A 26,626-nucleotide genomic window follows, 5' to 3' on the forward strand; every position below is an offset into this window, starting at 1 on the left:
AATGCTATGGGTATGTCCCATTATAAAGGCATGAATCCAGGTTTTAGAGATGGGGTCTGGCCAGACAATTGCTGTGGAATGGAATCCCTAAGTGAACATGGGAACTAAATAAATATAGCAATCAAACCTGTTTGGAGTCTCCTGCCCCAAGTGGATATTCTATGATGGAAATAATGCAGATGTTATTAGGAATAATACCCCACCAGGCCATACAGAGACGGTCTGATTAGAAAGCTAAAATTCATGTCATGCTACTTCAGTGGGTTGCAAGATAGAGATGCCCCTCTCTCATAATATGGCTCATGAGACATAACAGAGGGGTGACACTGAAAGCGGGATGAATATATTTAACTCATAAGCTCCTCAATTATTTCCTGCATATTATTCAGCTAAAAAACAATTGATGAATAAAAAAGTTACACTTTTACCATAACTTATAATTGGTGCTTAGTTACATCACCTGGGGCTAGATTTACTAAGCTGCGGGTTTGAAAAAGTGGGGATGTTGCCTATAGCAACCAATCAGATTCTAGTTATCATTTATTTAGTACTTTCTACAAAATGACAGCTAGAATCTGATTGGTTGTTATAGGCAACATCCCCACTTTTTCAAACCTGCAGCTTAGTAAATCTAGCCCTTAGTGTCTCATAATGGAATATAGGAAAGTCAGAAAGTTTAAACACATTTAATATGATGGAGTCCATATACAAGTAACTTGTTGTGTTCTGTATTGTAATTTGTGTATTATAAGAAATATTGGAGATATCAGACAATCAATCTGTATAACGATACACAGATGTGGCCTTCTGGTTTCTTCACTTCTAACTGCCTCATAATCCACAGTAGGTGGAAAATTACATCATGTATATACGGTATATTAGCGAAATGCGTTGTATAATGCTCTTTTTGTTGTACAGTTTTTATAGTACCACAAATCTGTTTAACAGACTAGTCTTGTTTTGTGAAAGCCAACATACAGCAATACAGGGGATAATACATCATGTACTGTAGGTTATTAGGGCTTCAGAGACACCTAGGAACCCCGTGACCATTGAAAAGACAAAGCCACAGGACAATGAATACATACATTTCAGGAGTGGCTTCTAATTACCTTAAGTAAAAATTACATATTCCTGATGGTTAAAAACATTGTTTTTAAAATATTTTTTAAATATTATATTTAATATTTTAAAGAATATATCATAAAATGTAATGTTTATAGTTTTGCTTAAGAAATTATGTTATTTTAAAAAATCCCTCTGAAGAGCATGACATTTTGTAAGGGGACATATTGTGTTTACATGCTGTCCGTTTCCCATTGTGTTACTGGTAATGATGGTTGCTATGATGTGTTGCAATAGAGCCTGTTACTTTAATAGCATAGAGTACTGGAAGTAATGGAATATACGGCTACCTGTAATAGAGACTGTTACTTTAATAGCATAGAGTACTGGAGGTAAGGGCTGATATGGCTACTTGTGATAGAGCCTGTTACTTTAAGAATGTAGAGTTCTGGAGGCAAGGATATTGCTTCCTGTACTAGACATTGTTTTGTTTAATGTAAAGTCTTCCATATTCTTCATGGGCAGCACGGTGGCTCAGTGGTTAGCACTTCAGCCTCTCAGCACTGGGGTCATGAGCTTGATTAGCGACCATGGCCTTATCTGTGTGGAGTTTCTATGTTCTCCCCGTCTTTGCGTGGGTTTCCTCCAGGTGCTCCGGTTTCCGCCCATACTCCAAAAAAACATACTGATAGGTTAATTGGCTGCTATTAAATTGCCCTTAGTCTCTCTCGGTCTGTGTGTGTGTTAGGGGATTTAGATTGTAAGCTCCAATGGGGCAGGGACTGATGTGAATGAGTTCTCTGTACAGCGCTGCAGAATCAGTTGATGATGATTCTGTTCATTCCCTACATTTGAATGATTATAACTCAACATAATGTACAACTACCAGAGAAGGCAAAGCACATCTAGATGTCTTCATATATCGCTATATAAGCAGCTGTGAAGGGGTTAACATGCATTTTGACATCACAACTCACCAATTAAAATGTTATGTTGCACAGAATTGTTCTGTTTTATTTTGTTAGCTAGAATAGTCATAAAGAAGAAGATCTATCCTAACACTAATCTGTTGATTCACCAGCAAATTGCACTTTATTCCTCTCAACTATCAAGATATAGGAGGAACAGTCGTTATTTTAATGGACCGTCCCGACTGGCTGAATGTTGGAGACTATGTCCTGTGCAGAACAGTGGCAAACAGGGGGTGTGTTTAGGGAAGGTGGGTTAGGGGCGGCCTAACACGTCAGAACCACTAGGCACATTCCCTTGACCATGGCCTCATTACAATATGTTTAATGTTGGGAGGTAAGCTTTTTTTAGGAGTATTCTATCAGAGTTTTCAATTAGTATATTGTAGCAAAATAACCAGTAAAAGGAAACACATTTAGCAATTTAAGTGTTTAATTTGTGCTTCCTGAATCAAACTCTATGTAAAGTATGAACAAAAATGGAGTTTACCTCTAGTTATTATTTACTTTCACTAAAAGAAGACTTTTCAAAAATATACGGCAGACTCATACTGCATAAATGTTCCCTTTGGTTGGATGAACTATAAATTAGGCCCAAAACAGCAAATAGCATTTGTAAAATATTAAGTATAAAAATCACTAATGGTGGCGATGAGGAAATTATGGGACAGTGTAAGTAAGCTATTATCTATTTTAAATCAATTTAATCTATTTTTAAATCGCTTTTATAGAATTTTTTTATAAACCACATATAAGCTGTAGATATATTTTGCAATACTGCTGTAAATTATTATAAGTATATATTTAAGAGAGGAAATAGTAAGTGAATAGTCAATAATAAAAGAAAATAATAATAAAAGAAAAAAAAACCTAGAAGATGATATGGCTTAACTTAATACTTTCCACTATAGTAAACATGCAATCTAATGTTAAAATGACCAGAGAAAATAAAAATAAATTAATAAATAAATAGTCATAGTATAAAAATGATGATTGCCAAAGTGATATGGAAAGTTAAACGAAATAAATTGTTTCAAGGTTTGCAATATCAAAAGGTGTGACAGGTATGCAAAATATTTTTTAATTTATATTTTATCCTAGAAAGGTTTTTAAAGGAGTAAAAGTTTCAAATGAATTGATTATGTTTGTAATTATATTCTAATAGAAAGGTATGAGAAGACAATGAGTTTAGATCAAACACAAACACAAAATTAACATGAAATGTTACGCGAATATAAAAATGTTTCACATGAAAGTGTCACATACCATTTCAGATTGTGTAATCAATTATCATTTACCACCAAGTCTGAAATTTTGCTGAAATATTTAGTATAATGTGTTTATCATCACCAATTGTAACATCAATTTGCAGCAAACTGAAAAAAATAGTGTTTTTTCAAATCTCTCTTATCTTTCACATTTAGATGATTTTATAATAGCCAAAACTTTTTTAGTACTTTAAATTTCCTTATATATTTTACTGTCATTTTTTAACCACTTCAACTGCTAGTATTAATTAACAATTCAAACATACATAGCTACTGAAAAAAAATCTGAACTATTTATTTTTGAAGAAAATATAGAGAAAAACAAAAAATATTGTTTATCCTGACATTTATTACTACTAGATTTTAGAGAATACAGTATTTCCATGTAGTGAGAAAACAATTATCTAAAAACAATCTAATAAATTAACAAAAACAATAATCCATATTAAGTTATAGAAATAATGGTTATTCATGAATATTTATGTTTTTAAAGCATGGCAGATTGTTCACTTCAATATGGGGTTATTTTTATAAAAATGTTGAAATGAAGAAAATCATTTAAATATGGGGTCTGATTCATTAAGGAACTTAGGCAAGAAATAGAGTACATTTTATTACTTTTTCAAGTAGGACATAAATACTTGATAGCTTATTTGTACACTGAAATTTAAACTTGATATTTGTGTTCTACATGAAAAAGCAGTCAGCATTTAATGTATGTGCAAACTAATAAACTAACTTGAATCAGGCCCATGGTGTTTAATGCAAAATAGAAAAAAATTATGTGATTCGAAATAACTCAAAACTCAAAAAATTGTCAAAAAAGAAACATTTTAAAAATTAAAATGGAATGAAATCCTCATTAACAATTTTTAGCGACCATTTTTGTACAATTTTTATAAAACAACAACTAACTTTATGACATTTTGAAAACACACCAAAACTTAATAATTTTTATACTGAACCAAATATTTATAAAAATTTTGCTAATTATACACTAATGTAAAATTTGGTTATTTTACTCTTCATTCTTCATTCTCCTCAACTTTTTAGAAGTTATTATGATTTTTTATTTCCAGAGAAATCTACAATGAAACAAAACCCCATATGCAGATTTAGGAAGAGCAAAAATAGAATATATTTGTAATCTTCAGATATGTTCTTTCTATGAACACATTGAGCGGCATTTATAAAAAACTGGCACACATGTGACTAGGCCTGTGTGCCTAGTCACATGGCCGGTGTTTTGTCGGCCCGGTTGGTTACAATGAGAGTCGGCACCAATTTTTAGGGCAGAAACATAGAGTAAGAAAGATAGGAAGGACAGTATATTTTTTTTTAGAAAGGGAGTCAATGATACATGTGACTATATATGAATTGTAGTGTAACTCTCAGTAACTATATTCTGTAATTTTTCTAGTACAGTTTAAAAAATTAAAACCAACATCTGTTTGGTTGCTATGAATTACCGCACACTTGCTTCACTGTTACCTTTGCAGCAGTTTTTTTTTTTATAAATATCCCCAATTCTGTCAACAAAATTTTAAAAAGATTAGTGTAAGCCACATATAGGGACATTTATGAAAACTGGAGCAGAGAAAAAAAGATGGCGCTGCCCACGCCAATCAATCAGATGTTTGCTTATATTTTTGAAACTACTATCAAATGACATTAAATTTGATTGGATGCTATAGGGAACACCAGCTTTTTCCTTTCCACTAGTTTTATAAATGCACCACGTAATATAAACAGAAGAATAGATGCAACTATTTACCGTAATCTGACACCACACACAATGCAATCCAGTGAGGCCTTGATAGCACTTAATGGCTTTGTGGCATTTTTCACATTTTGTCGGGCAGTTCCCTTCCACCCAAAAATGATGCATAACCTACAACGACAACAGGATCAATTACAACACATATCATAATTTTCTTTCTATTGAAGTCAAATGACATTGGATACACAGTACTTACATTTGTGTTCTTTTTTGACTTCACGTAGGTTTTAATGCAAGACGGGGGTGCTCTTGCAACACACCGCTCGTGAACAGTGTATTTGCAAACTGGAAAAAAACAAAATAAATTCATGAAAAAAAAAAAAGGTTAATAGACACAAATATGAGGCTATTGAACTTTTGTTTTTTCATCCAAGCAGGAGAAACACAACTCGCATTACCAGATAAGGCAAAACAGTAGCTCCCAATAAATCACAACTTCGGCTGTTTCAGTAATTTCAGAAGGTCGATAATTACAGGAAACATTATGCATATAAAACAAGAAAACCTGATCAGTGCAGGGCAGGAAATGCTAAATCCAATTAGTTCCAACAATTTATTTTTTTTGAAAAAAAATTACCCCCCCCCCCCCCCCATCAAATGACAAGTACTTTGAAGGCAAATTAATGGCAGCCAAATGGACTTGTGTCATTTGTTAATAAAATATCTACATTTTCCAAAATATAAGCTTATGAGCAGCTGGCAAGCACGAAAGTAAAAGCCATATGAGTTTATGATGCTCCGTATATTGGTTTATCCATCCTTAAATAGCTGATTAGTCCATTTCCAGATAGCAAGTGTTGTCATAGCTGCCATGTACTCAGCACGGGTTCATTTGTAACCTCCAACAACAACACTATGTCTTCATTGCGTAAATTTGTAGCTTTCCGGAATACACCATCTGCTTCAAACATTTGATTTTCCAGGCACATTAGGATCGTAGTATCAATTTCGTTACAAAGAAAACAAAGCATCTTGTGCATGTGTGTGTGTGTGTATGTGTGTGTGTATGTGTGTGTGTGTGTGTGTGTATGTGTGTGTGTGTGTGTGTGTGTGTGTCAATGAAAAAAGCCACGTCCGTTGGACTTGGAAACTTTAAACAAGCCTTTAGCAAAATTTGGGAACCTCAGTCTTTATACTCAACTTAGATATTGGCCTCGTATTTCTGCTTAATTCTGTGTGCTACTGTCCAAATTCGAAGGCAAAATCCAAAGCTCAAATTTTTTATACTTAAACCTAAAAATTTGAAAACCCTACACTCCATATTTCCCTTTTCCTTGCTTTGCCCTCGTTTACCATTAATTTTCAACTTTAGACTTGGGGTTTTAAGCAGGGACATGCGGCCTGGGATTAAAGGGAGAACAGTGATGTTTGTCCATCTACACCAATGTCGCTCACTCTATTCTTGTGTTTGGGCCTTCACTTCCACCATTATAGTTCTAAGAATTAGAATAATTATTACAGCGGAATTGCTACGGGACCAGTGGTTCCTAGTTAATTAACAGCCCCCCCATCAGAGGTGGTAGAGGCTAATACAGTAGAGCATTTTAAACATGCTTGGGATAGACATGAGGATATCCTTACAAATAACTAAGGATCAAATAGGGTCTGAGGTTGCCATAGGATATGTAGGATAATTGGCCTTTAAAATGGGCAGTCTCCCATGTATCTGTCTTTTTACAGATGTTCTAGATAACCCTATTTACTAACACAAGCATTAAATCAGCACCATTGTCTTTCCAGCCCTTCTAGTCTTATAGGTGACTGCTAAATCCCCCACCCCTCAGCTCTATCAGCACCACTGTTCCACTCCCACTCCCTTCACATCCACTGGTAGGGTTACTTAGACATTTGCATACAGGGGAGGAGCCAGGAATGGAGAGGTGAAGGCAGCGGAGCAGAAGGGACCGCCCACAGAGACGCCTTTACCCAAAGATTGAATAAAACAACCTACAATACCTTCATATGTACTTCCCTGCACACAACACATAAAAAAGAGAAGAGTAGAGCGTTAGAGTTTTTAATTGTGGAAGCAACTGACTCGGGCCCTTCACACAGTTGTGAGATGCAGCATTTTGGGATCCTCGCCAGGTGCCAACAAAAAGAAAAGATGTACTCTACCAAATCACATCATCACCAGGTCACTTTATCATATATGAAGTCCTTTTCAGCTATTGCATACATTGGGCAACCAACTCACAATCCTGCAGATTAACGCTAAACTTTCTATGAGACAATATTGAAACAGCCTCCCTTCATCATTTCCATCATCATTTATTTATATAGCGCCAACATATTCCGTAGCGCTTTACAATTGGGGACAAACACAGTAAACTAATAAACAAACTGGGTAAAACAGACAGAGAGGTGATAAGGCCCTGCTCACAAGCTTACAATCTATGGGACAATGGGAGTTTGATACATGAGGTTAAGTCTACATTTTGCATTTCGGCCCAGCCAGACTGCAAAGGTAGAAGTGACTCATAAGCTAAATGATCCTGTCACACAACAATGTTGGTCACGGGGTAGTTGTCTTGTGTGAAATTGTGTAACGGGTGGTAATAGGGTAATGTAGTGAGGTTAAGAGGGTGGTTGAGGAATATTATAAGCTTGTCTGAAAAGGTGGGTTTTCAGAGAACACTTGAAAGCTTGTAGACCAGAGGAGAGTCTTAATGTGCGAGTGAGAGAATTCCATAGAGTGGGTGCAGCCCGAAAAAAGTCCTGTAACCGGGAATGGGAGGATGTAATGAGTGTGGATGAGAGACGCAGATCTTGTGTAGAACGGAGTTGCCGAGTTGGGAGATATTTTGAGACAAGAGAGGAGATGTATGTTGGTGCAGCTTTGTTTATGGCCTTGTAGGTTAGTAAAAGTATTTTATATTGGATTAGTACATTGGTGAGGAGCTTCCCACTCTGGCGAGACTGGAGCAGCACCGAAGTTGATGACATAATTACGTACCAGAACATTGCCAAATACGGCAAACTATGAGCGTATTGGAAAGAGAGAGGGATTTGTTATTTTCACAATCTGCAATATGCTTAAATTAAGTTCACATCAATTGTGCACACCTTATGCAAGCAGAGTACACATGTACCCATATCATAGATGAAGACAGCATTGAATATTATTGCTCACAGGGGAGATTGATGCGGAGTCTCGATTTTCAAGATTGTTGAAATATGGAAAAGCTACTCATGTAGTTACATTGTTATTGGGGTTATTCTAGACAATTAGTTAGAACAGAAATGCAGTAAAAATTGATTCTAAAAAGTTACTCAGCTGTACGACATATTCTAAAAAATTGTACATAGCTGAAAGTCATTTTAAGTCCTAGAAAATAAAATGTATGTCAATGGCGCAAATGGATGTGGGTTTGTTAACCTCCGAAAAATACATTTTTATACAATTGAAGTACAGTGTAAGTTTAAAATTGTTCATAAAAAAACAAAAAATTATACTCCGTAGTGACAGTCGTGTTCACTATCACTATGAGATAGAAGAACATTTAAAAAAAAAAAAAATTATATATAGAAAATTAAACTACTTTTGGAATGTGATTGAACTTTACACTTTCAAAAATTATTTTTCAACATAAGAAAACATTTTACACACCTTTTTATATGATACGGTGTAATGCCTAAAAAAAATCTTTATATTTTTCTGTAAGTCATTTCCACAGAATAATCCACATTGAAGATCAGAAGACACATGTCCATTAAGGTCAACAGGTGCTTCATTGATCTGGATTAACTGTACTTTGACAGAAGTGTCTCCACAGCTATGAAAATAAGTCTATGACTGAGCAAAAGTACAAATCTGAAGCGCATCTTTTCTGACGTCGGGCCTGATTCATTAAGGAACTTAGGCAAGAAATTTCTTACTTAAGAATCCTGAACAAAACCATGTTACAATGCAAGGGGTGAAAATTAGTTTTCTATTTTGCACATAAGTTAAATACTGGCTGTTTTTTCAAGTTGCACACAAATACTTGATAGCTTATTTGTACACTGAAATTTAAAGTTGATATTTGTGTGCTACATGAAAAAACAGCCAGTGTTTCACTTATGTGCAAAATAGAAAACTAATTTTCACCTCTGGCATTTTTACATGGTTCTGTCCAGGAGACTTAAGTAAGAAATTTCTTGCCTAAGTTCCTTATTGAATCAGGCCCGTTTGCGTAAATTTAGTTGATTTTATTAGCATGAAATTGTGGGCCAAGATGGAAGTTTCTGCACTGGTGCAAATGTTTTTTCTGTTACAATGGGATTATTGGGCCAATCGGAATGTGTCTTGCTAACTTCGGATAAGCTGCATAAATGTGCCTAGTTTTGCACAAGTTCATTTTGTGGCAGTATTTCTGGTAAAAATCACAAGAAGGGAATTTTTTTTCCTCACTTTGTAATGCCCATTAATTAAAAAGATATTTATTCGCCGACTAGTCCAAAAAGAAAACCATATACCCCACCCCAAATATACATTTTGCTTGGGAGGAGTTATAAAAATATTACTGATGGAACTAATGTAGTGCAAAAAATGGTGTGGCCTTCTGGGGCACAAATTTGGCTTCCACCCCTGTCAGCAAAAGGGTTAAAGAATACTTGTCACTTAAACACAATGGAGTCAGCAATTTTGTGGACTGAACCATTCATTATTCCTAAGCAGGGGGACCTTGTACACTATCATCCTCCGTCACTTTGGTCACCAGCTGCTCAGTGCAGGGTTGGGGGTAGGAGAAGAATAATAACTCCTCTCCCTGTCTTGTCCTTGCTTATCTTACACTGTCAGTCTCCACATTAAAGAGATTGCAGGTAAAGGTTGGGATGACTCCTCTCACCCTGCATTCCTTTTGAAATCAATTATTCCACAGAGGCAAATGATCATTGCCAAGGAAGAAACCCTAGGACAAATCTGTCTGATGCAAGGTTCTCACCAAGTGCCTCAGACGTGTCACTAACTTCTAATGAACATTGGTTCAGTCCATAAAATGGCCGCCTCCTCTGAGTGCAGACAAAAGGTACATTATAATACATGAAAACCAGACTGTACGCACTGTACACGCGTGTAGTAATTTTATCCTGCTCCAATAAACATTACATAAAGTTTTAGTACTTACATGAACAACATAATCCTTGTTTTCCGAGGCCAATCAACATGTTCAAGCAGAGATTGCAGTAGGCAGGTTTGTTAAAGTGCTTTAATCTCCACACGTGTTGTCCATCATCCTTCACGTTCTGTGTATAACAAAGCTAAAGGTTATACACTGGACTATATATCTACATATGTATAAGATGCACATTAGGTAGGCAGAGCAGTTCAAATAGAACAATCATTTTGTAACCCATAGCAACCAATGACATATCCATTTGGCTTAGTCACCTTTAAGTCAATGTGTAATTTTACAGCACTTGTGTACTATTTACTCCTATTGTCACTTAGAAAATTGTCAAATACAGTATGTCACGCTCCACCGCTACTTTAAGACAGTGCCTTGAAAAATTATTCAGCCCCAATACAATTTTTTACATTTTGTTGCCACAGATTGCAAATTGCTAATACATTGATGTAGCGTATTGTTGACATTGATTGACAAAATACCATGTCAAATCAAAGTAAATATTCCAAAACCCTTTCACACATTGCTAAAAATGAAATACAGAAAGTATTCAATTAAGATAGCATTAATACCCCTAATTGCGAGATCAAATTTGCACGGGTGCAATATATTTCCTCAAAATTTACACAATTTGCTCTTCGACTCCACCTATGTAAGGAACTAATGGATCATTTGTTGTATTTATATTTGCAAAATAATTGACAACATCTCTGTCTCTCTGAAAAGGCCCAGGATGATCAAGCTCCTATGTGTTTCAGACTTTCCAAACAAATACATTTCAAAATAAGGACAAAAAAAATATTTCCATAAAAGTCAGAAAAATGCACAAATCGAGGGGAGGGTACAAGGCTAGTTCATAGGCTCACTGCTAATATCAGGAACCCCCAAATATAGCTGCCGATCCCAGAGGTCACTTGTCAGAGAAGCTGCCACAGGACATTGAACAGAAGTCAGTGACTACGATGGATGATAATGTACATGGGTCAACAATCTCCAAAGCATTCTACAAAAAAGATCCTTTATAAGAGGGTTGCAAGGAAGAAGCCCTATCCGGGAAAAGTTTTGACTTTAAAGCCATTGACAGTTTAACTTTAGCGGTATATTGGCGATTTTTAAAAATCGCTACTTGATACATTTACCTCCTGATCTTAATTAATCCCATCAAAAATCTATGGCAAGACCTCTTTGATGAAACAGGGTCCCACTGTACTGAGGACTTTTAATTCATCGCCCGTTTCTCACAGTATAATGTACTTTTTAATCCTTGGCCCAGTTTAAGTATATACACCAGAAAATCAGTGTATTATGTGTATTGTTATTTCTTGTTATTAGGTATATTTTGCCTTTGCTATTACCTGCAGTATTGTATTAGAAATATAAAGACTGTTGCCATATTCTGTGAAAATAGTAGGACAGTAGAAGCCATTTTGCTTGTGTTAGCTATGGTAATTATCATTTGTTTCAAACGTTCATTGTTATGAGGTGTGGTTTAGATCTGGGTTGATAATAATGTAATCAGAACGATGTCTGAGTAATAGCTAGCTGGCAGCCAAAGATAATTAGGTGAATAGGTAATATGGGAGGTAAATAGGTTAGAACTTCCAGATAATGTGCAACACAGTACTATATTGTGTTAGGACTCTGTCTTCATTCTGAATTAGGCCTGCAGTACATCTGTGCGACCAGAGGTGCTGTTCCTTGCCTTCAAGGGGTTAAGGTCTCATCATAAGAGCTGGATTGTGGTCACCTGTGTTTGGCCTTTATTAGACTGTCTTTTCCTATAGACTTGAGACAGTTTGTTTGTATTTGCTGCTCCTGTTTTGATTCTGACTTCTCCCTAGCTTTTGACTCCTGCTTTGTTCATCATCCTGCACTGTTTCTAATGACACAGACCCCGGCTTAGTTTGACCTTGCTCCTGTTTACTCCCTGGTATATTGTGGGTCTTCTGGCTTCTGACCCATGACTTGCCTGACCCTGCTTTTGCCTGAATCTCCCGTGGATCATCCAGTGCCTCAAGCCTCATGTCTCCTGACTAAACCTGGTAATCAGAATTTAAACTTTAACATTTTTACCTGGTAATGCAGTGTCTCCTGCATCATCTGGTTTAGCTGGCCATAAGTCTTTACTGATTCAGATTCCCAGCTAACCTGGTTACCCTGACACCTGTATGTGCATTTTCACCATTGCCTGTACCTATTTATTACCTTTGTCATTCTTATTTATAATAAAGACACTCTGTTTTTCAAGCACAAGTAGTTTCCGTGGTATTCATACTGGGAACCCTAACATACTGGCAGAAATAGCATTAGCAAATGTATTAATATGTATCAATATAAATGTTATTGTATCAAAAAGTATCTCAGCCTTAGATCATGTATCTATGCAGCTACAATGTGTCAAATGTCTTAATGTTTCACGGAATCGTGAATTGTCATTTATTTCCTGTTATTATATTGTAACCCATTGTTAAGTGTATCTAGCCAAATAGCTAATTCAGTCAAGCCATTCCATTGTACAGAGATGTCATGTCTAAGAGTTAAATAATTTAAGTGTCCACTGATAGACCCCTGCTGAAAGGGGAAGGATTAGGACATCTTAACCCTACTCCCTGAGTAGACAGCTAAGAATATAAGGAGAGTCATTCTATCTTGGAGGATCCTGGTGTACAAGACATCAGCAGGACTCTGGGCCAAGCATCGCGGTGCTGCTGGAGAAACCCATACCAGGACAGGGTCTGTGTGAGCCAGTAGCCCAGGCTCAGGGACAGAGGGCTGTGTAGCGAAATGGTAGCGGTAATACTGGGGGAGGATAAGACCCTGAAAGATAATGAGATTGTTACTTTAGGGTGCTGACTGCAGGAGACTGCTGGAGGGTACACGCTACTATTTACCCTGTATGTTGAGAACAACTTATGGTATTGTGCTGTCATAATAAAACCTTATTTTTGGATATATTCTGGTCTGCCCAAGTGAGTTAAGTCACACGGAAGATAACCCCTATGCCAGCTAAGGGTTGTTATCCTAACAACCTCCAACTAGCTATTCATGGTCATACCCCAAATCACCTGGCCCAGCTACAGCAATTCTGGAAGGCAGAATGTGTTAATACAATATTGCTCTATCTTGGTGTTCAAAATTAATAGAGGCTTATTTAAATATGACAACACAATCACAATTACTGACTAGTGGTTCAACTTAGTTCAGAGGATGAAAACTAAATTATGATATTTTAGTTTTACTTTTGAGCCCCCATTGCGCTCTAGCCACACAATCTGTGGAGAATGGTTTTACTTAAAGTTGGTCTCGACTGGTTAACGGCTGGTATATTGTAATGTAAATGGGTTTTGGCAATATCTTGACTGTCTTTTCCATTCCCTAGTGCAGGGAGTGGGAGAAAACAACACTGGAACCTTAACAGTAGCTCCAGGCTGGGTGAGCATGAAAAAATATATAAAATGGAGTAAACTGCTTGATAGAAGCACCCGCCACCGACTGACATTGTCCTCAAGTGTCCGGGAAGGTCACCAGCTGCTCATCACATCACAATCGGTTTCCCGCGCTAGGTTCATTGAGAACACAACCATTAAGTGCCTGGTATGTCCGGAGGGCAGTTATCATTGTGCACTATGGTTTTTTATTTTTATTAAATTGGTAAACGAGCTGTCTCAGGGTGTCTGTATTGAAATACAAAAGATTAACTCTTGTGTGAGTTTTATTTACTAGTTTTATGTATATTAGTATAATGGGGAATGGATCTTAGCATAGGCAAACCGAGGGGGCGTTTTCTAGTGCCTGGAAACCCCCCTCAAAGCCTTGGACACTGTATAATTGAGGTGGCTGCCCCCGCTTCACATGGCTCTGCTCGAAAAGAGAGAGCTGCTTGCACCTAACAGTAGTGCATGCAGCATTGCCCATGTATATTATGGGGATAGAGAGAATTGGAGCACAGCCAAGCACTGTCTAAAATTATAGCCACGCCCCCATGCTTGTTGGTCACGCCCACTGGCGGCGTGGTGTGGAAACCCCTCTCTGCAAATCCCCCATTTGCCCCTGCTTAGTAGCCTTGATCTCATTATACTAGGACCACCAAGGCGACAAATCTGCCATTTCAGAATCCCAATGTTTCCCATTACCCCCATTATCCAAAGCCCAGGGGTGTCATCAAGAGCCCTAGACCTTTGCACAGTAAGGCAGTTAGTTTCTTGGAAGAGGCATTCAGTTTATTGGACCTCCCGCCCCCATAGAAGGGGAATAAGCTGGGCTTGGTGCACACAATGACAGGCGGACCCCTCGCCATCGCTGTTCTATTGTGCGCCAGCCCAGTCTATTTAGTCTGGTTCTGGTTGTCTCCCGGCGTTAGTGGGAACCAGCCCAAGCTATAAACACTGTTGCTGGTTGGTGATATGGGGGTGGGAAGACTTACATTTATTTATTTTAAATTAGTTATTTCTTTTTTTAAAGACAATAAAATGTACAGAAGTCATCATTATCAACAAGATCCTTTATAATTAAGATTTTTTGAAGTTGATGTTGATGACTTCTGCGTCATTCCCCATAAGCATCTATACTCCAGACATGTTGATAATGATGGCTGGCGGATCTTTGCTGTGGATGCATCTTTGCAGTCTATTTGAGGTTGCACATATATTAGAAGACCTGCAACTCAAAATATAGATGTAAAAATGGAAGTGTGCAGTTGTATTTATGGGGGAACTCATTACGTCCAACTCAAACTGAAGCCCTAAGTCTACCTGAAGCCCTAAGTCTACCATCCCAGACTTAGTGGAGGGTGGAGAGGGGCTGATACCCTGGTCATGGCTGTGGAGAAACATGGAGAAACAATTGGGGTTTGCTAAAAGCCTCATAACCTCAAGCCATTGTACTGCAATGCAATTAATATTCCAAATTGACAGAGCAGCAAAAAAAATGTGGTTCTGGGTGGTTTGAACTGTCTGGATATAAATTGAGACACTAATTTATCTTACGTTAAAGTGCCTGCTGGTGTGTTATTACAGATAGGTGTCTCTATCTTTTATTTAAATGTGTTGTTTAAACATATTACACAGATTAGGGTACTTCTGAAGGTGAGAGGGCCGTCCATATGTCCTCTGAATTCTGTCAGGTTGATGATTTAATATAACAGATTGTATATCTAATGTACCAGATAAGGGATAAATAGGGAATGGTGATACCAACATGGTAACATTTGACTTGCGTTTCAATAAAATGATTTGTAAGCCTGGGTACATACTGCAGAAGATTTCTCCCGATGCAATATTTTAGCCGATTTTACCAATGACTGAAACCACCAATCAGCATGGCGATTCCTGTGTACACACTATACACATTTAACACAATTTAACTTCAGATCTGTGCTCTTCATCTGTCATAACCATTGGCTGAAAAGATCGTTATCTGTCATAAAGTTCTGCCTACATTGCTGGTTGTGAGTGCATACACACTTCAGAATTCGTTCCATCGTTTATAGAGATTTTTAGTCTGGTTATAAAATCAAATCAAACATTACAATGTGCTTTGGTACCATAAAACATGATAGTGGGAGTGTAATATCAGACCTAACAGTCATTTATCACGTGATTGGCATGATAATACGATGAAAAACCTGTAGTGTGCACCCAGCGAACATCTATGAATTTTAGAAGCTTGAAGCTTATAGAATAGGAAATTAAGCTCTAAATAAAGCAAGAATAACAATATTTGGTTACTAAAAGCAAATTATATAAATACATATAGAAGATAAAGAAACAGCTGATCTGTTTTCTGTCGGTATTCACAAGCCTATCCTCTACCCACCATTAAATGTAACAAACCTAACACAGAAAGATGGTACAGGTATGCCTAAACTAGATCAAGACAGATAAAGCACTTGGCCCCAGTTGCATCCACCCATGTGTGCTAAGGGAACTGAGTTCAGTAATTGATAGATCACTATTTCTTATTTTTATAGACTTTATAGACAAATTACGCCACTGTGCTGCCCAAATATTAGATGAAATGACAGATTAATAACTAGTAAGAGTTATTCTAAATGAAATACAATTGGGGAAAACTGAGATGGAAAGGACTTAGAAATACTTCTTGACAGAAAGCTGAGTAGCAGCACAGTTTCAGGCAATGGCTGCAAACAATACTGCGATGTATGAAAAGGGGAATAACTGCACATGAAGAAAGCATAACATTATCATTGTATAAGCCACGGATTAGACCGCGTCCTGGTTACGTTTTCCCACTCCCGCCTCTAAAGCTTCTCACCCCTGAAACTCACCCCCACGTCCAATTAAATTCTCCTCTAATCTACAAAGCTTCAAATGTGTCCTAAAAACTAATCTCTTCAATAAGACCCTCCTCCTCCTAACTCATCCACTTCCACCCCACCCCTCCCACTCCAACTCACCCACTCTGTGTCACCCTCTTTGTGTCTGCCCTTCCTTTCTAGATTGTAAGCTCTTGTGAGCAGAGCACTCTTTCCTTATGTCTTCTTCCCTTCAAAGTCATAGCCACATGCCCTCCCATGAACCCATTGAACAACTCCTGCCTGGTTCCCACGCCTTCTTTAGTGTCTTGGACCTCATTACTTGCACCTAAATTTGTTGGCACCGGCTCACTGTTCTGTCCTACTACCTAGTTTGTTATTGTTCTGTTTTGCTCTTCACTTTAACTTGATTGTTGTCTGCACAATCGGTTTGTGGTTCTAAACTGTACGGTGCTTCAGACCCTTTCAACACTTTATAAATAATAACAATAAAAATAATAATAATGGGGTACAGTTTTTGGGCCCTTCTCTTTAAAAAGGATATAGGAGACCCAAGAGTGTTCAGAGGTGGACAAACTCATTTTTAAAGAAAATAGGAGGATTAAATGATAAAAAAAAGTTAGCAAAACTAGATTGTTTACTTTAAAAAAGATGCAATAAAAATCATTATACAGGATACCACAACCTTGTAGAATAACTCCTGATATTTAAAAAATAGGATTTCTGTCTGTAATTACTGATTCACAGCCAACCGGTCAAATGGCAGCAACAGTATTTTTCTTAGTTTTCAACATGTAATTTCAGGTAAAGGTCATATTGCAAGTATCAGACATTGTGTTTGCTGTGCAGGGGAGTAGGTGTATAAACTCTGCATAGAAACCAGAGCATCTACCAAACCTCACCCACTCCAGTGTATTTCAGTGTATTTCAGTGGTAGTGAGGCAGGTCTACTCAATGACGTAGTCGATATGTGATATGACAAATACTCGATCACACTTTCTGTATATGCCATATAGACAGTACAGCTCATTGACATTCCCTCTGCAACTTATCAATGCAAAGCATATATGTAAATGGTTTAATATTATGACATTATATGAAGAAAAATAAAAAAATAAAATATAATGTTGCATATAAATGAGTTTATATGAAGACTTTCACGCAACGTTCTCATTTAAGCTAAAACTTTTTCCATATGGTACGCATGCCATCTAGTGGTCATAAAGTAAAATGTTTATCTCAATATCAAAACAATTTTCTCAATATCTACAAGCTGTCAGCAACTTTACAAATGATTGGCGAACATGACCTATGTACTGAATCAGGGAAATGTTAGTCTATCTCTAACCATGACGGTCTTTGTTAATTAATATATATTGTATAATGTACCCCCTACTGTAAATCATATGGATATTAGATGTTACTGAGGAATTCAGTGACCTTTATAATGTATTAGTGCAGCATATAAATACACACTTCATAGTTGCTAGTTACATTCGGTCATAATGGAAAATATCACCAATGTTTTTGAGAAAATGCTAATTGGTATATTTTTGCTCTGAGATATTTTAACATTATTTACAATTCACCAACATGGAATAAAAAGACACCTCATATACGAATGGGCTGTACAGAGTATACAAACTCTACAAATACAAACACCATAAACTTCTTCTTATACCATTTTAGCATATTTTTAAACTACTTTGTGAATCGATCTACTGAGAATAGGACTATTGGTCCAATATCACAAATGGTTTAATAAACTGACACATGGGGGTAAATGTATCAAGCTGAGAGTTTTCCAGCGGGTTTAAAAAGTGGAGATGTTGCCTATAGCAACCAATCAGATTCTAGTTGTCATTTTGTAGAATGTACTAAATAAATGATAGCTAGAATCTGATTGGTTTTTCAAACCTGACGGAAAACTCTGAGCCTGATACATTTACCCCATGGTAGGATCACTTATCTCCAGTAATCAGTTATTTAATTGTCAGCAGATTTTTTGGATGAAATAAATTAATCATTACATGTAAAATGTATAAAAACTCACATTTTCCAACCCAAGTAGAACCAGGAGGGGAATGGTAGTCATCCCTCCCTGAATCCATTCATCTAGCGACACGGTGCCGTCGTGGTCATAATCAATTTCTTGCATCATCTCATGGAGAATCTGGGAGCAGAAAGGAGAGCGGAATAGTTTATAAGTGTTCGAGTCATTTTGAAACTATCACACTGTACAGCTATCGAGCAGTAAACATAGCTCGTACCATTACGGTGCAAAATAACGTGACTGATGTGTTACAGAAGAGATCAAATGCACTTTGCACGGTTTGTACATAAAAGCGCTGTTGGGCTTTACGAGTACATCATGATACCCCGTATGCATCACAATGTTTTTTTGATATTGATTGAGGTCTTAAATATTATCCTGAACGGTTTTCTATTGGGGACTGGCAACATTTCGCATGAAGGGCAACCAGGGGCACCGAGAGAGGTAGGGAAGCAAGTACAGAATACCGGGGCCCGGGTCTGCTTAGGGGCCCTGGCCTGCCTGTCTAGTGGGAGGAGCGTTCGACCAGGTTCAACTTCGGCAGCTATAGAAGGGGCCTAAAAAGATGCTGTATCGGGGTCCAAAATTCCTCTTGGCGGGCCTGAGCACAACTAGGTGGCACAGTGAATTGCTTCCAGGCATTTCAGTCACATGAAAATGACAAATGTTAGAAAGTAGAACAAATTGACTTTGTGTATGTGCGAGTCTGGTGTTTCCATTCCACTCAATATGTGCGAAGTGACCAGACAGTGGCCCATGTGTATAGCCCAGAGACCGGCCCGGTGAACCATTGAGTAATCCCTTACGGCTCCTGGTCAATATTGCCAAGACAGCTGTGTATCTCCCGGCTACCTCGCCATGATTTTAATGATAAATCATGACGATAGGTGGTTTTCTCTGTGATAAGTTAGAAAACCAGCCCTATTGCTATGAATTAGTAAATTGGACTGGTAATCTGTTAAAAAAAAACCACTTAACAATATTTTTTATGCCCCAGAATGTGTGGATGGAAACGGTGATACGTGCAACTCGTAATCCTATGTATATTACGGGATGTAAGTTACTCTTACAACTTAAGTGTAAATTGCACCCAACTCTTCATCAGCCCCTGTATGTTTTGTCTCATCCTTTTGCAAGTACCTGTGACCTATACCTCATCTTCCATCGTGAGTCCATCAACCCACTTTGGTACCGGAAGATGTTTGGCATCAGTGACAATAGCACATTACTAACATAACAGACATTAGGAAGATGATCTTCAGCTGGACTTCAGAAATACTGTGGATGATGGTGTAAGAAATCTGCCTTTGTCTGTCAACACAGTCCCTATAACAGGTCTATCGAACGAGATACATGAGGAAGAGGGGAAAATCTAACATATGCAGATAGATTTTGATTCGGGATGGGTGTACATCCTAGCTCTAAATCTCGTTGCGAAAATAAAGCTGCCCAGTATTTGTGTGGTGCATGGAAAAGCAGCCAGTATATCTCTTGCATGCAAATAAAATTGCATTTGCAACTGTTTCTTCGCAACATTGGTTTGTCCAGGTGAAAATTTGCACCCTTTTGCTGGAGATTGCTCCTCACTTTAAATGAGGCACAATGTCCAATCAGTAATTCCAAAGTGGACCACAGCGACCAGCCACAACTGTGATACATGTATGACTCAGGAACCAGAAGCGACCAACTGTACACCACACAGAGGAACAAGCAGTAGGAGCAGCAACTGACTGCACCTCACAGAGGAACCAGGACCAGCAGCAACTGACCGAACCACACAGAGGAACCAGGACCAGCAGCAACTGACTGAACCACACAGGAACCAGCAGTAGGACTAGCAACTGACTGCACTTCACAGAGGAACCAGCAGTAGGAGCAGCAACTGACTGCACCTCACAGAGAACCCAGGACCAGCAACAACTGACTGCACCTCACAGAGGAACCAGGACGAGCAGCAACCGACTGAACCACACAGGAATCAGCAGTAGGATTAGCAACTGACTGCGATTCACAGAGGAACCAGCAGTAGGGGCAGCAACTGACTGCACCTCACAGAGGAACCAGGACCAGCAGCAACTGACTGCACCACACAGAGGAACTAGGACCAGCAGCAACTGTACCAAGCAGCGAATATTGTTAATTTGTTGCATATATTTGTATAGCAGTCATGCAAAATCATAAATTAAATATCAAAAAGTTGATCAATCTGATGCACGCTATGGGGATTAAATTACTCTAAAAAAGAGAAGACAAAAAAATAGCTTATTAACAACCCATATCCAGAGCTATACACATCTCGAGATACTCATCAGTGAGTATTAGCGCCTGCCCTGTAGCAGGTACAAAAGATCTGCAGGTCTGTGGTCCACGTGGAGTGGTGTTTTAAAAGATTTAAAGCCTGATTCATTAAGGTGAGCAAAGGGAAAAAATAAGTAAGTTTGCTCCTGGAGAAACCATGTTACAATGCAAGGGGTGCAAATCACTTTATTATTTTGCATGGAAGGAAAATACTGGCTGCTTTTTCATGAAGCACACAAATATTTTATAGCTTTATGTTTACACTGATATGTAAAGTTGATCTAGGGCATGTCGTATCTCAGCAAAAATCTGTCCCCACATTTTAAATTTACCTCCACCTCCAATGCAACATTAGTTTTTCAAGGTGCAAAATGCTCATTATTTTTTGCTTTCCTTTCCTTAATGAATCAGGCCCTAAATGTCTTTCAGGTTCGAACAAAGAAGAGACATGATGTGCTGCTCTTATGCTATGACTGTGACGAAAGTTGGTGTCTGTATGGTGTTCCATTGAACGAACATGAAATAACTTCTATACAGGGAAGTGGGGCATACAAAATACAATGTACAGTATGAGATAAAAGTGCTGCCCAAATAACATGGATGTTAGAGTACATTAATATTATCACTATGCATACATGCTCAGAAGTTCAGTTGATAACGACCTTGATGCACCTACAGTTTGGTTGGGCAATGGTGTCATCTAGTGGTAAAATAAGGGTATTGCATGGTGAAACCTGAATTCCCCAAAAGCAAGCCTTGCTTTCCTGTGTCTCTCCAGATTATTATTATTATCATTTATTTCTTAGGCGCCACAAGGTATCTGCAGCGCCGCACACAGTACTAACAGTAGACTATACAGGGTGAAACCATACAGAACATTGAACAAAAAGTACCAATACTTCAGAAACTCCGGCTAGTCATATGCAGTAAAAACGGAGCGTAAGAACAGGTATGGAGACAGGAGGGAGATGTTATGAAACTACATGTCCCAGCATACCTTGCTAGCTATTTGCTGGCTATCTGCTGGCAGAGCATGCTGGGACTTGCAGTTTCCCAACACCTGGAGAGCCACAGGTTGGCCATGCATGAATGTTTATGTATATATATGACTGGTCTTTTCATCTACCACTGAGTGTATGTATATATTGCACACACGCACACAAACACTTTTAGTACTAACATGTTAACCCTGCCTGTAGTTTGTATATTCTCCCTATGCATGTGTAGGTGATCTAACTACTTCCCACAGTCCAAAGACTTAGATGTTTGTGTGCATGTCTCTGTGTGGTAGGCAATATAGATTGTAAGCTCCACTGAGGCAGATACTCTTTGTAAGCGCTGTTTAATATGTAGGTGTGATATAAATAACTGTTAATTGTATTCTGCATCTACAGACGTTTTATTGCACTTTAAAATAATTTTCCACAACAAAACATGATTTACTGTACGATTATCAAGAAATGCACATTACATTTTTTTCCAAATATTTCTACAGGTTAACACGCCTTGAATAAGAAAACAAAAAGTTCCAAAGACAATCATAGCACAAAAATATTACATAAAAAATTCACATATGACATGTGAAAAAGAAGTGTGAGCACACATCCATGCCATTGTATTTTGAACACAGTAACTTAACGTATGAGAAAGTTACACAATTATTGCTTACGGGACTAAGCTCTGTGACGTCCCATTCCAGGTATTCAGCAACGTGCATCATCTGGGTGATTATACTTTCCAGCTCCTGAAAGGCAACAGGACAAAGGATGTTGCTTAAGCATGTGAAAAAGCAGCAACGGTTTGTACACCACACCTCATTTAGTGTGGTGTTACCCATAAATCATTCGACTGCCCCAGACAACAACTGAGATGGCCCCCTTTCTATACTGGATGCAAACTAATAAATCACTTATACACAACTAAACACACATATGGTCACTAGATTACACGTACCAACAATCTAAAATATAAAAGCAACTTACACCCAATAAATTTAGCAATTTTCAAATATCATTCTACTTTGTTACCCACCCAGAATTCTTCATCCGAAGACAGACTGCCTCCGTATGCTTCCCTGTAGGCATATCTATATTGCAAGTTACTAATTTCAGATTGTAAAACATGTCCCAATGGGTACTATGATTATACATTCACAAGCTATCTGTATATATTCAGGAATCTCTACACTGATCGATTTCTGCAAGAATCCTGGACCAATATTCTGTCTTTGTTTTGGCTAATCTAGTTTGCTGTATAAATGCACTTTGAATAAGACCCCAGGCGGGTCGAAACGCGTTGGTGGGGGACCTGATTTTGTTACTTTGACTGCCACGTCCTGTTTGCAGAAGTTCCATCGTTCCAGAGGAGACTAAGTTTTAAAGACTATATTATACACACAGATCATCAGTCTTTTCTTTTTGGCGGCCATTACTTACCTTTTCAGGATCTGTGTTATGTTTTTTTATATTTCGTGTTTTTATTCAACAAATCAAATGAAGGATAATGCACTATGGGATTTTTTATGTCCCCTTTTTTCTCTACATGTTCCGATGAAATGAATATGGATGCTGAATGAGACCATACTCATGAGAAACTTTTATGAACGTGTGATGAACTGAATCCAGTTGACATCTCTTCATTTATTATACTATTTATATTGACATTACATTATTCATATTTCATATTTGACATTTCTATGTGTTTCACAATTAGCACCTATTACAGTTGTATCTTTTATACTGTATTTTTACTTTTGTGGTGTAGTGGGTGACATCCAACTCCAGTCCTGAGGCAACTTATTTAGAGCGCTGTATTACTACTTTATCTATATTTCTATTAATCTAGTTTGCTGTCTGGTCTGACTATAGCTGGGTACACACTACACTGTTTTCATCCAATAATCGGCTCAATCAGCCGACATACGACCGCTCGTTCAAAATTCGGGTCAGTGTGTGCAGTGACACGATGGTCGAAAGTCTGGCCAAATGGACGATTGTCGCCTCATTTGGTTGGTCGTACCGTTTAATATTTTCGTTCCAATCTCGTTTCCGCTGTGTAGTGTATATAAACTTCCGACCGATCCACAACTGTGAGTACGAAATTACAGTCATTGCTCACGACAACATGGCTGTAAAAAGTCGCTAAAGGGACGTCCGCTCTTCCCTTTATCGTCCTAAACAAGGCTAGTGTGTATGCAGTCCATGGACCGAGTGATCGGACCATCGGTCGCATGTAAAATCGCTCGCCATAAAAAGTTGGTCGAAATTTCTGTAGTGTGTACCCAGCTTATGGCAGGTGAACTATACTTGCCTACTCTCCCGGATTCCCGTACGATTAGATCACCCTCCCAGTTCCTGCCTCTTCCCTTGTAAAGACAGCAGATCCTGATGAGGGCATTCCCATCATCATGGCCTAGCGCCCGATGCACGACGATACAATGATGTCATTGTGCTGTGGAGGGCGGGGCAATGATAACTCCAGGGATTTCCTGGGCGGAGTAAAAACGTAGGAAAGTATGTAGTGAACATTATGAGGTCATGTAACACCTGAAGTACCTGGTTCCCATCTCGTAATTAAATTGTATTACGGTACTATAGACAAGAGCAGGACAAGATTATAATTAATCTAAGTAGATATCAAAATATATTATAATGTATTATCCAATGATCCATGCACTCTTTTCATTTTTCAATAAGCATGAAAACCGAACAAACATTTATGATACTTACTGTACTGTCCAGATAACCGTTGCCATCTGTGTCATATAGCCGAAACATAACTGAAATTTTAAGACAAGAGAAAAAAAACCTTTGTAAAGTAGTATAGGAAATATTATTTCATTAATCAATTACATTTTTTAAAGGATTTTTTAAAAATATATATTTTTTACTCCCTAAATCTAACAGGAGGATGGGGGTCTGGCTATGGTTACTGAGACACCTATTATATAAAGCCAACTATGCTGCTTTACCTTGGGAAATTTGGAGACGCTGGAACCCCATCTAATACAATGAAGCTATCAGTAAGGTGATAATTGCACATCTGGCGCTGCAAGCAGAATGTAGCATTTGGGTTCAGTAGGAAGATTCACGCACTGCTCTGCCAATTGGGAGAGGGGGGAGGGTTAGAGTGTTAAGTATTTATATTTGTCTACAGTTATAAAACAAATGTGTCCACAGGAAAAGGATTTCTGAAAACAACTTAAAGCATAATTATAATTGGAATACAATGGTGTATTATTTACAATAGGGATATTTGGGATGGTAATCTATAGCTCTGAGCTTTAAGGAGGCCCAGACTTCCTCCATTTAACTCTGTGGAGCGTCATAACCTTGGCAAAAACTCAGTGAGTGTGGAGTGTATACTCAGGCAAAAGGTGTCCCTCTACCAAACATCTGAACCTACATTCACACAGGATTCAGCTATAATTATGCTACAGGTGAACTTTGAATTAACTTAGCATAATACAAACACATGCAACAACATAGATGAACAAAAGTAGAAGTATTGCTCAATACTAAGTGGAAAATAATATAATTTTTTAGTACACATTATGGGGTCTATGCATAAAGCATTTTTGACACTTAAAAAATGTGGGAACAGTAGTTTCCACATCTTAAGTATATTTGCTGTGCAAATAGAAATCTCCTACGTTTAAGCAAATTCCATTCAGCATCGCAGTCCACATAGATTACTATGGGGACTGCGATGTTCTGCAATGCATCAAGCTTTGATACACTGTGCATTGCACAGACAGATAACGCCATCTCAGTATGGCGTGATCTTTAATTTCCTATGGGACTCTGCTGAAGCCTTTTCGGCTTCATCGGTACAGTGGAAGTGCTGTGCGCATGCGCTAAGATGCCGGTAAATAGGAATAAAAGATTGCATCATAGGGGTAGCCCCGAAATAGTGCATCTTAGCGGTACCTAAATATGCATCGCTGAGGTTTGCAGCGATGCATATTTTGCTGTACTGCATCTTATTGATGCATAGATCCCTAAGAAAAAAGTACAGTAACCGAAATATTTTGCACCATGTGTGACCCAGAAAATCTTGGATAGTGATCTTAACAATAAAATAAATGGACTGCATTGTGTCAAGTGCTGTGATTACTGTCTGAGTGACACTATACAAACGAATCCCTATAGAATTACATACAGCACGCTATGGTATCAATGATGTCATTATTGATATAATGAAACACACGGCAGCAAAAAGACCAGAGGTGACTCACTCTTTTAGACAAAATAATGTAATTTGATTTGTGGAAATACTTTATAGTAAGATACATACAGGATACAGATCACAGGTATTCTATAACCGTATTTTTTTTAAAAAATTGCATTGACTTAAGTTATCCAGTAGAGGGCACTGTTCTCCCAGCAAATTATCACCAATGTATTTTTCTTGTCTAATAAAGATAATACGATCCTTTTAGTCTACAGGAAAATGCAAAAAGCTATTTCTTGGGTTGCTTTATTCTTATTAATGTGCATCATTCTTTCAAATATGAAAGCTATGAAAGTAATACATCTGGAGGTGTGCTATTAGTCATTTACTCAGTGCTGCAATAGTGTATCATCAAGTGATAATGGTTATTTCAAAGATTGTAATTTCAGCTACTGTACTAACAAAATGACTGCAGTAATGTCTTTCAAGCACAATAATAGTGACAGTATGGCGATGATCTAATACAGACGTAAATAAATGACCATTATCTTTGTAAATGGAAAGTAAGCCTAAAGGCAGCAAATAAACTGAGCAAACATCATGATGCAGAAATGTGTTATTGTTAAAATGTGCATAG

General features: G+C 37.8%; 1 protein-coding gene across 4 annotated transcripts in view; it reads right to left on the reverse strand.

Annotated features, from left to right (window-relative positions):
- The window catches only part of DGKB (diacylglycerol kinase beta), a 411,208-nt gene that overhangs the window by 275,102 nt on the left and 109,480 nt on the right, over positions 1 to 26,626 (reverse strand). For all 4 annotated transcript variants that reach the window (XM_075214066.1, XM_075214064.1, XM_075214063.1 and 1 more), the window contains 6 exons: positions 24,546 to 24,595; positions 22,487 to 22,561; positions 18,520 to 18,639; positions 10,193 to 10,310; positions 5,278 to 5,366; positions 5,076 to 5,192 (listed from right to left, as the gene is read on the reverse strand). In XM_075214066.1, coding sequence (XP_075070167.1) covers positions 5,076 to 5,192; positions 5,278 to 5,366; positions 10,193 to 10,310; positions 18,520 to 18,639; positions 22,487 to 22,561; positions 24,546 to 24,595 — 569 coding nt within the window. The remainder of the gene's footprint in view (positions 1 to 5,075; positions 5,193 to 5,277; positions 5,367 to 10,192; positions 10,311 to 18,519; positions 18,640 to 22,486; positions 22,562 to 24,545; positions 24,596 to 26,626) is intronic.

The sequence above is a fragment of the Mixophyes fleayi genome, chromosome 5 (assembly GCF_038048845.1).
Source record: "Mixophyes fleayi isolate aMixFle1 chromosome 5, aMixFle1.hap1, whole genome shotgun sequence".
Lineage (NCBI taxonomy): Eukaryota > Metazoa > Chordata > Amphibia > Anura > Limnodynastidae > Mixophyes > Mixophyes fleayi.